The sequence below is a fragment of the Parus major genome, chromosome 13 (genome assembly GCF_001522545.3).
Source record: "Parus major isolate Abel chromosome 13, Parus_major1.1, whole genome shotgun sequence".
Classification (NCBI taxonomy): Eukaryota; Metazoa; Chordata; class Aves; order Passeriformes; family Paridae; genus Parus; species Parus major.
The window spans coordinates 9,187,312-9,198,315 of NC_031782.1; the positions used below are offsets into that span (position 1 = coordinate 9,187,312).

The window sequence follows — 11,004 nt, forward strand, 5'->3', positions numbered from 1 at the left end:
TGGTTTGGTTTGGTTTGGTTTGGTTTGGTTTGGTTTGGTTTGGTTTGGTTTGGTTTGGTTTGGTTTGGTTTGGTTTGGTTTGGTTTGGTGGACTTGAGTTAGGTTGAGCTGGATTAGGTTTGGTTGGACTGAGTTTGTTTGGAGTTCTTTGGACTGCGTTTGGCTCGGTTTGGTTGAACTGAATTTGGTAGGGTTTGAGTTGAAGGGCTTCTCCCTTCCCTCTTGCCTCACTACATCTGTTTTTTTCAGAAGGCTTCCATCTCTTCTCGGGTAGAGGTGCGATTGAGAGGAGGCGTCTTCATTTTTGTAACAATTCCCAATAATTTATAGACTGAATCTGAGTCTATACAACGGTAATAAATCTGAAAAGGAAAAGCTGGCAGAGACTGAACTTCACCACCTGATATACGGCCCAGGTGGCTTGGTATTGGCTGCAACCACCGCAACCAGCCGGGGATGGGAGCCCGTCTCCGAGAGCAGGAACCCCCTCCAGACACCTGGCGGTAAACGGCCCTGTCCCCTCGGGGACAGTGATAGTCCTGCTCTCGGACAGACGCGTCTCTTGTTCATGGGGCTGTCACTGGCGTGGCCAGCGCTGATTTATTTCTAAGCGCCATCCTTAGTTCTGGGGTTATTTATAGCAGGAGGAAGCAGAGCGGTTTTATTTGCGGGTTTCCAGCATTTTCTAGATCCCTGACGCGGTTCCTAGCCGGGGGTGCCGGGATCGCGGAGCGGCGGTGCTCTCCGGCCACCCCACGCGGAGCATTCCCACGCGAAGCTGTCCCGCAGCCCCGGTGCCCGCTGGAGCTCCGCGGGTCCGGCCCCACCCTCCCTCCGCCTCTGCCCGGCCCTTCCCACGCCCACGCAGGTCGCGGCTCCCCGGGGATGTCCTGCCGGAGTCTCTGCGGCCGGGCTGCCGCGGCCCCTCCTTCCCGCAGCTCCTCAGCCCCCGCGGGGCGCTGGGAGAAGGGGGAACCCGAGTGCCCCCGTCCTGCCCGGCCAGCGGGGCCGCCGCGCCGCGTTCAGGTCTCGGGAGGAGCGGGCGTCTCCGGGTAGGACATCAGAGCTGGCTGCGAGGTGAGACGTGACGTCACGGATGCAGCGAATGACGTCACGCGAATGGAGCCGTGACGTAGCGCATAGCGGAAGGAATTGTCGCATCCCGAGCAGCGCGCCCTTGGACGGGAGCAAAGAGGAGAAGGCGCAAATCTGGGGGTGACCGCCCTGGGGACGCGCTCTGCTGTCGTGCCATAAGTGTCGCGAGCAGCGGCAGCAATGACCGGGAGGATTTGGTTCTGTGCTGTAGGACTGTGCCCGCTGCAGAGAGCGCAGAGAGGACGCCTTAAATCCATGTATGATTTACGTATGAGACACACAGACAAGACAGACACCTGGTATGGAATAGATAAATATAAGATATCGATTAGATAGATCCATGATATGTTCTCCCACAGCCCAGCCGTGCTCAGGTGTGCAGTGAATGCCCGCCCACACCACGGCCCGGGCGCGGACACTCCTGGAGACTGTCAGGAGAGAACCGGGAGCTGCTCCGGCTCCCGAGGGCCAGCCCGTTACTCTCTGTTTAAGGCCCGCATCAGGGGACGTCTGCCCCGGTGACACCCAGGTGACACCCAGCCCAGGAGGAGCCGAGGCCTGCCATCGCCTGGGAAGACAACGGGACCCAGCATTACCGCGGCCGCCGCCTCGGCAGAATCACGCCGGTGCCCGGGCAGAGCCTATCTTTGCGACTAGCAGGGAGGAATTGAACCAAGAACGAATATTTTAAAACGAGATTTTATAGTACAGAATAAAAACTGTAATTAGGTTCATGATTAAAAAAAAAAAAAAGCACAAAGGAAAATTAAAAGGAACGAAAAATACGTTGCCTCTGATTGAGGCTGCTGTGAGCAGCGGGTTTAAAATAGTCGGAGCAGAGCCGGGCTGTTGGCAGATTCGTGGAATCATAGAAACATCAAGGTTGAAGAAGACCCTTAAGGTCAACGAGTGCCACCGCCTCCCTCCAGCACGGCACTCTGGGCCCCGTCCCCCTTCCGCCGAGGGCGGGGAAGCCCCCGCAGGCCGACCCCGGGCTGCCGCCCACGGAAATAAGGGGAAAAAAGGGGACGGTGAAGAGTCTCAGACACGATGCACAATTGCAGTGTATTCACCTCCTTCCACCTTGGGAGAAAGGCCGCTCCCACCTCTTGCTTCTCACACGGGAGGAGGTCTCCATCCTTCCCGTGCCTTCTGCATCAGCTGAGCCCCTCGAGACCCAGAGACCCTGGTAAATATTTGCGTTTTAAACCATCTTAAACAGCCCCTAGGTTGTCTGGTTCACCTCGGGTGCTCGAAATTCCCCGTTGTTTGCAGACTCCTGAGCGAAGTTCAGCCGGGAGTGGCAAAAAGGCAGAAGGACATCAAGATGTGACTAGAAAAAAAAAATCAACAAAAAGAAAAAGAGCTCGGGAGAGATGATCCTGATAGCACCCACATGTGCATCTCCTGAACGGTGCTTAAGACCAGAGGTGAAGGGGTTGGGAGCTTTGGGCTCCCCCCGCCGGGGCTCCCCGGGCCTTGCGGGGCGCTGCCGGTGGGGCGGGCCCGGCTCCATCACTCCGGCGGGGTCGGAAAAAGCCTGCGCGGCTGGAGCACTGCTTCCCTCCGCTTTTCCATAAAACAGTTCAAAAGTTCTTTCCCACATCTTTACTTGATTTGAAAGCAAAATAGGGTGTCCGGATAGATCAGTTAAAGTGAACCGAGAAGGTAGAGAGGAGAGAGGGTCGCTTCCCTAGGCAGTCACAGGCAGGGTCTTCGTCCCATTTCCTTTCTCCCCTTTCCCCTCACCCCTGGTACCCGCGGTTACCACCTTCCTTCCCCCGTAGTTTTTTCCACTACGCCAAAACACCGAGGTGTTATCCAGGAGGTCTAAGGCCGTATCCCGGCCTGCGTGGGCAGCTCCAGGGACCGGCCGTGCTCCATAAGCCCCTACTTCGGGACAGGGTGCACAAGTGACCGCTGCAGGAGATGGGGTCTGCCGAGGAACGGTGGGGGTCTCCCACCCCCTCCCCGCCGGCTGCCCCGGTCCCTGGACTGGCACAGTCACAGAGACCCCTCCCGAGGGTCACCGCGAGTTCGGCTGCAGCAGGAAAATGATTCGTTATTAATCATGTGCTGAAAGATGATGTGATGGGAGAGACGGCACTGCCGCTGCTCCCCGAGCTGCGTTCCCCCGGCCATCAAGCAAGGCCCGGGCAGCTCTTTTATAACCCCCGCAGCTTAGAAAATAATGTTTAGAAAGGTTAAAACCAGTTCAGACGGAGCCCACAGCCCAAGCACACCTCCAGGAACATATTCCTGGTGGGACTAAAACATGTGATGGGGTGGCTCAGCCCCGCGCAGAGATACTGGGGAGTGCGCGGGTGCGCATCCACTGCTGGGTGCGGAGGTTCCGCGGCCGTGAGGTCCAACCTGGAAGGGTGTGGGGATGCCCGTGGGGACGCCGTGCTGCGCGGGGCGCAACCTGCGCGCTGCCGGGTAGTGGGGGATTACAAAGGGGGGCGAACTGATGGGGTGCTGGGGGCGGGCGGGGATCCCCAGAGAATTGTTCGCTTTTCCATTCGTTTGTGAAATATTTTTAATACATCACCGAGTTTGGGGGAGGAGGCGGGTGAAGAGAAGGAGGAGGGAAGGCACCCCCGAAGGAGCCGCGGCCAGGCGGCGGGGGCCGGGCAGGGGGCCGCGGGTCTGGCCGCGGGCGCGCTGGGGGCGCGGATGGCGGGGAGAGCGGAGGCAGGTCCCGCGCGGCCGGGCTGGGCCAGCGCTAGATGGAGTGATGCATGAGCGAGACGGGGAGGTTTTAACCTTCAGGGGGAGGAGCCCCGTTTAACTACAGGCATTTGTTCTAGGGCAGGTCACTTTAATCTCTTTAGCTTTAAACTGTCCAACTCGCAACTCGCGTTTCTCTATAAGGGATCTTTACCATTTCCCTGCCTATGCGGCCGGAGCGCCGTGCCTCTCCCCAGCAGAGACAACCGCCTTCCAGGCGCTGCCCAGATTGCTTCCGACACCCTTAAAATAATACTGTTAGTAATAAGTGGATTTGTTTTTGGTTTTTGTTGATTTTTTTTTTCTTCTTAAAAAAAAAAAAAAAAAAAAAAAAAACTAAATATATTTGGTAGACTACCAGCATTTACTCAAAAATTTCATTTATAAACATCACCTGTTTTATGTCTTACAGAGTTTGATTAACCCAGTTTCATGTTTTCATTTAAAAAAAAAAAAAAAAAAAAAAAAAAAAGCTCCTTGTTCCTTTCCGTGTGGAATAAACACCTGCAAACTCCCCCAGGCAGCCCGGCGCCCCTGCCATGGATTCCTTTAAAGGTGGAATGAATTTGGAGAGACTGCCTGAGAGCTTGAGACCCCAACCCTCTCATGACATGGCTTCCAGCTTCCATTTGCAAAGATCCTCGGAACCCAGAGACCCGATCGACAACTCAGCCAGTGAATCCTCCGACACGGAGGTGCCAGGTAACCCTCCCCCTCCCCGCGCCCCCCGCCGTGCCTCCCCCTCCCCACCGCGCCTTCCCTCCGCGGGCGGCCGGGGGTGCTGCGCCTGCACCCCCCGAAACGGAGCCGACGGAGGGACAGGGGTGAGCAAGAGCTGCCGGTGATCGCGGGGAGCTGAGCCCCGGCAGTCGGAACGGGGGGCAGGGGCCCTCCTGGAGCTGCCGCCCCCACCGTACCCGGCGCTGACAGCCCGCCGGGGGGGACACATGGCTCCATGGTCCCATCCCGGGAGCAGCTCTCTTTTATTTATTCTGTCTGTTTTTAAATTAAAAACTGTGGTTATTAATTGATGGGGTCGGGGGGAAGGAGGGACTCTTCAGGGAGTACAGTTTTGCCGGATGTTTCTGAAATAATGTCAGCTTTTGCCCGGGTTTATTTTCCAGCTCGGGTGGTGCAGAGATGGAAAAAGATCTCTCTGTCAGCGAAAAAAAAAAAAAAAAAAAAAAAAAAAGAAAGGACAGGCAAAGCCAGAGAGGCAAGGGGGAAGGGGGGGGCAAGGCAGGCAGCGCAGGCCGCTGCGGAGGGGATGTGCGCGGCCGCGGAGAGGTTTTGCTTGGAGGCTGAGAACTTTCCCCTTAGAAAAGGAGAAGGATCCCCATGCCCTGACCACCGTGTGCGAGGGCTACAGGAAACGCTGTGCTCTCTCAGATTGCATTTAATTAAAATAACAACATTTTCAGAATGACAAGGGAAAGGTAGAAAAGAGGAACAAAAGCTTCCAGAAGAAGCATGATATTCCTTCTCCAGCAAGACTGTTTCAGAGAGAGTTTATGTTTTATATAATTTTAATTTTCTAATAGCTATTGTTGCTCTTCGGAGTTTTAACCTAGAGAGTGCAATGTAAGAGTCAGTCCCAAAGTGGCACTCGGTGATAAAGAGGGTTTGGGTTGTGCCTCCCGGCCTGATTCGCAAACAAAGTTAGGGACCGGCGTCTGGAAGGGACACTGAGATTAGAGGGGATTATTGGAGATTAGAGAGGGAGATTTGCTCCATTTTGCACTACCCCTGTGTGTGACCCCTCGGTGCTGCCGGAGGGCTGAGGAGCTGCCTGCTTTTATTCTCCGAGAACCTGCAAAATACCTTCAGATTTTTATTTTTTTTTAATGGGAAAACATAGTTACAAAATCCGATTAAAGATGCCTTGCCTTACGATTTGGAATTGTACCACAGCCCTGCGGTGAGGCCGGATTTTTAGGGAAGCCCGGGAGAGGGGCGAGGGGACCACTGCCAAAGCCCATCGGTACCTCTGGCTCTTCCCGATCGCCCCCCGCTCCCTCTCGGCCCGGTTTATCCGAGCTGTTCGCAGCCCAGAGCGGGAGGATTTCTTTTGGCGGGGATATTTTTGTTTCTGTTTCGCCGCCGCCGCCGGGCCATGCGGCTCGGCCGGTCTGGGGACCAGCGGTCCTGGGGCCATGGGCTCTGTGCTGAGAGGCCTTGCTTGCCCTGCAAACCTCGCAGAGCCATCGGCCCCTTTTGGGGGTCGGCTGAGCAGCTGAGGCTCGCTCGCACCCTCACCCTTTGCCTGTGAAGGATTCCCAGCAAGGTGCGATTCAAGGGTGACTTTGCAAGGACGAGTCCTCCCGGGCTCTGGATTCAGCATGCAATTATTTTTAGATTCGCGCTTACCTCGCAGAGGTCGGGGCTGTAGAAATGCCCCCGGGCCCGCCGGCGGGGAGGGAAACGCTCAGAAAGAGGGTTAAAAACACCACAAACGCTTAAAAGGAGGAGGAAAAAAATCTCTAAAGGAGAAATTCGCCGCGGTTTCCTGCAGCAGCAGCAGGACCGAGGCCGGGGGTTGCCGCGGCCCCCGGCCCTGCACGGCCCGGCCGCCGGGGCCCAGCCCGGGAGCGCTTTGGTTCAGGGCCTTCAGTCCCTCCCCGAGCGCTTTAACCGGGACAAACCGGGCTCAAACCGGACTGGGAGAGCCAGAGAGCCCCTTACGAAAGGGGAGAGGGGGTTCGCAGGGCCGGTATTGAATTCCTTCTCCCAGCCCGCGCAAATCCCGGCCGAGAAAACCCTCCTGGATGTTTTTTTCCTTCCCCTCTTCCGAAATGATTTTTGCGGAGGGCTTTGCTCAGCCCTGTGTTAAAATAAACACCAAAATCCTAAAAAAATCAAGAATAAAATAATTATGAAAAGAGAATGAAGTGGGGGAGCGAAGAGGGGCTTTTTGCAATTAATTGCTCATGGGTTTTCCACCTCTGCCCTTCCAAAGTTTCCTGTCGTGGCCGAGCACGACAAAGACAATGGAGCAAAGATCGCACCTTGGTTTGGAGGGAGCGAGAAGGTGCCGTAGAAAGGCAGAGCGGTCGGTGATAGCGGACCTCGCTCCCCTCAAATGCAGTCACCCTTCGGGCCTGCTTCCAGCCGCTCTGGGGGTTCGTCCTGCCCGGGCCCGGCACGGCTCCGTGCTCCTTCCCCAGCCGCCCGGGGAAAGGCCGCTTTGGGATGCTGGGGCTCGCTGTGCTCAGCGGCACACGGGTGGGTGCCCCCAAGCATCCCTCCGGCAGGGGTGGGCAGCGCTGGGTGCGGGGGTATCTGCCTTTGTGTGCCTGTGTTGGGAAAAAAACTAAATCAAAAACAACAACAAAAAACAAACAAACAAAAAAAAAACCAACAAAAAAGCAAAACAAAACAAAACAACACCAACATCCTCGATCCTCTGGCAGAAAAAGAACGTAGCGGAGAGCAGAAAAACGAGGACGGGGCCGCCGACGACCCTGCGAAGAAGAAGAAGCAGCGGCGGCAGCGGACCCACTTCACCAGCCAGCAGCTGCAGGAGCTGGAGGCCACCTTCCAGCGGAACCGCTACCCCGACATGAGCATGAGGGAGGAGATCGCCGTCTGGACCAACCTCACCGAGCCCCGAGTCCGGGTAAGAGGGGCTGCAGCCCTGCCGGGGGCGAACTCTGCTCTGGGGCCGCCGGAGCGCGGGGGCTCGGGGAAACTGCCCCTTCTGGGAGAGCTGCGATGGTTTGCTCTGGGCTGGATTTTAATGCCCAAAACTGGGATCCGGGCCGGAGAGAAATTCGGCTCTCGGCCACGGAGAGATTCCCCCGGAGCGGGTGGCGACCGTGGGCCTCGCACTGCGGAACGGTTCGTAAAGTGGGCGGCGAGAGGTGCAGGGGAGCAGCGAAAGGCCAGGGTGGGGAAGGGTCTGACTGCGGGGGGAAGAACCCTCCGGACTGGACAAAACGCGGCGCGGGGATGGAGCAAGGTCCCATCCGAGCAACTTCCCCTTGCTCTGGTTATTCCCAGTAATCGCAACGGCCATCTCCCAACAAACCACCGCCCCTCGCTATTGCGGCACCGGGACGGCGAGATCCAACCCGCACGGTGCGGGTCTCGGTGCCGGCCCCTCCCGGCCGCGCATCTCCCAAGGCCGCGAGCTGTTTGTGGAAGCCGAAAGCGAAGGGCAGGGGCTGGGGAGCGGTCGCAAAGTCAATACGCGCTGAAGAAACAAACTTGTACCGCGAAGGAGCTCGAGTTTTACACGCGTCGGACCTTATGCCACCATATACATATAGCGTATATATATAAAATATATATATATATAAAATAAATATATATATATGTGAAATCGAGCGTGGGGACAGGTGGTGCGGGGCCTGCTCTGGAGTTCCGGAGGAGCTGGCCGGGCCGGGGGGAGCAGGCTCTGGGCTGCGGATACCTGCGCTGCCCTGCGCGCATCTGCGCACCGTCGGTGGGGTGCGGGGGCTGCTGTGACCCCGCAGTCACCGACACGTGTCGCTCCCCCTCTTAGCCAGGTTCGGTAATGTTGGTGCACACGCAGAGAAACGTGTGTATATATATATATATATATATATATATGTATGTATGTATATGTATATATATATGTGTGTGTGTGCTTCGGCAGTTCCTTAAAGAGATTTATGAGTGAAAGATCCTGGCAAAGAACGACCGGGCCGAAGCGGTTCGGTCCCTAGCGATCTATCTCAAGTGCTTTTTTCCACCCGAGACATTTCCCCGAGCGGTTTCGGCAGTGGTCGCACACCACGGGGTCGTGGGTTAAAGCACCGGAGGAAACGGGAACCCCACCGCATGGAAAAACCACTTTTTCTTTTTTTCTTCTAGTTTTTTGTTTTTAACTTGGCAATTAAACTTTGAGTGGCCAAATCGGATTACAGAGAATCTGCTTTAAACATTTAAAAAGTAAACACCCATCTGAAACAAATGCGTCTGAAAGCATTGTCTTAATTGAGTTTAAAACAAAACAAAGCCCGAGCATTAATACTGGTTGAATATTTCAGGGAGCAAATATAACTAAAATACGAGTTGCAATTAACATAATTTCGTTCTCATTCTGTGTGGAGATGTTTGGGTTTGATGTTCTGAGATGGCAGATTGCAAATCTAACCTTAATTTGCTATGAGGGCCTTCCTTTAAAATGTCTAGGAGCCATAATTAAAACTATTACCCTCATTTTCAGGAAATTCCTGTCTGGAAGCACCTTCCGAGGAGCATATTACAGGTTTTGAACATGTTGGCTTTCGTTTCCTATTTATACAACATTCTTTTTATTATTGTTATTTTTTAAAATAGACTCCGCCATCCGTTCCCCCACGGAGTTTCCATCCTTGAGCCCGGTATTTAATAATAGTTGTGCCATTTCTGCGCCGGGAGGGGAGGCCCCAGGAGCCGTCCCCCGCCCTCGCCCAGGCTCCGGAGGGAGCGCAGCCTGTCCAGGGCCGGGGCCCCGCTGTTTTCAGGGAGTTCGTGGGCCCCGGCTCGGTAGGAGAAAGTCGGGGTGCGGCGGGGAGGATGTTGTAAGGGAGCCTCGCAGGCGGAACGCAGAACGATGCAGATTTTAAACCAATTTTTAAAGATTTTTGGAGCTGCCCGGCTTCCATCACAGGGGACTCAAATGGTTTCCGAGGAATCGATATATATATTATATAAAAATAATAAGAGTGAGACTGGAACCGGTTTTTCGCATCAAACATCAGGACCAGCTCCTCTTCTCTGTTTCCCGGTTAGGACTGTAAATTCTCATTAGATATAAAGGCAGAGGCTGCATCCATCCGAGGGTGATGCAGGGATTGATTTTTTTTTCTTCCTTTTTTTTTTTTTTTTAAACCTAAACATACTAATCCAATCCCTTTTTTTATGATCTGTAACAGGGGACTTTTATTACACAGCATTAGCGTTCGGAAACGCGGCAGAGCCCGGGCGAGCCGGCCCTAATCAGAGCGGGCCGTCTCGTCGCTCCCCGCCTGGATCGGGAAAGGGGCGGCGGGGAGCCGGGGGCCGGGACAGCCTGGAGGGGCTGCTGGGCAGAGAGGCGGCTGCTGCATCCCGGCTGCCTCATCCCGGCTGCCGCATCCCGGCTGCCGCATCCCGGCTGCCTCATCCCGCTGCACTGAGAGGGATGCTCAGAGCCCGACGTGCTCGCAGGCACCCTGTGCAGCGGGACCCCATCCCGCGGGGGCGGGGGGCGGCGGGGACAGGCGGTGCGGGGCCGCGGAGGCTGCTCTGGAGTCCCGGAGGGGCTCCCGGGGGGAGCAGGCGCTGGCTGCGGGTACCTGTGCTCCCCTGAACACCGTCGGTGGGGTGGGGGGCTGCCGTGGCCCCGCACTCACCGACACGTGTCGCTCCCCCCTCCCCACGCAGGTTTGGTTCAAGAACCGCCGAGCCAAGTGGAGAAAGCGGGAGCGGAACCAGCAGATGGACCTGTGCAAGAACGGCTACGTGCCCCAGTTCAGCGGGCTGATGCAGCCCTACGATGACATGTACGCCGGCTACCCCTACAACAACTGGGCCACCAAAAGCCTCACCCCGGCGCCGCTCTCCACCAAGAGCTTCACCTTCTTCAACTCCATGAGCCCCCTCTCCTCGCAGTCCATGTTCTCGGCGCCCAGCAGCATCCCCTCCATGAACATGCCCTCCAGTATGGGCCACTCGGCCGTGCCGGGCATGGCCAACTCCGGCCTCAACAACATCAACAACATCAGCGGCTCCTCGCTCAACTCGGCCATGTCCTCGCCGGCCTGTCCCTACGGGCCACCGGGCTCGCCCTACAGCGTCTACCGGGACACTTGCAACTCCAGCTTAGCCAGCCTCAGACTGAAATCAAAGCAGCACTCGAGTTTCGGCTACAGCAGTTTGCAAAGCCCCGGCTCTAGTTTAAACGCCTGTCAGTACAACAGTTGACGGACTTGACACAAACCACCTCCGACAAAGCACCCCCGACAAAGCGAAGCAGAAGCAAAGCTACGTTTAACAAAAAAAAAGAAAAAAAAATTAAACCCGATGATAATTAAAAGCAAAACCCTAGCAAGTGAGAAAGGGAAAAAAATAAAATAAACCACGCACTCACCCCCACCCCCCCCCCCCCCCCCCCCCAAAAAACACCAAAAACCCACCCCCCCCCCCCCCCCCCCACAAAAAAAAAAAAAAAAAAAAAAAAAAAAAAAAAAA

The 11,004-nt window shown here is 55.8% G+C and overlaps 1 protein-coding gene across 1 annotated transcript; it reads left to right on the plus strand.

Moving 5' to 3' along the window:
* Window positions 1-3,898: 3,898 nt before the first annotated feature.
* PITX1 (paired like homeodomain 1) lies at window positions 3,899-10,782 on the plus strand. The gene is made up of 4 exons (XM_015641536.2): window positions 3,899-4,082; window positions 4,346-4,527; window positions 7,236-7,441; window positions 10,198-10,782. The coding sequence occupies exons 2-4, from the start codon at window positions 4,365-4,367 to the stop codon at window positions 10,735-10,737; spliced, it is 909 nt and encodes a 302-aa protein (XP_015497022.1). The 5' UTR covers window positions 3,899-4,082; window positions 4,346-4,364; the 3' UTR covers window positions 10,738-10,782.
* The last annotated feature ends 222 nt before the right edge of the window (window positions 10,783-11,004 follow it).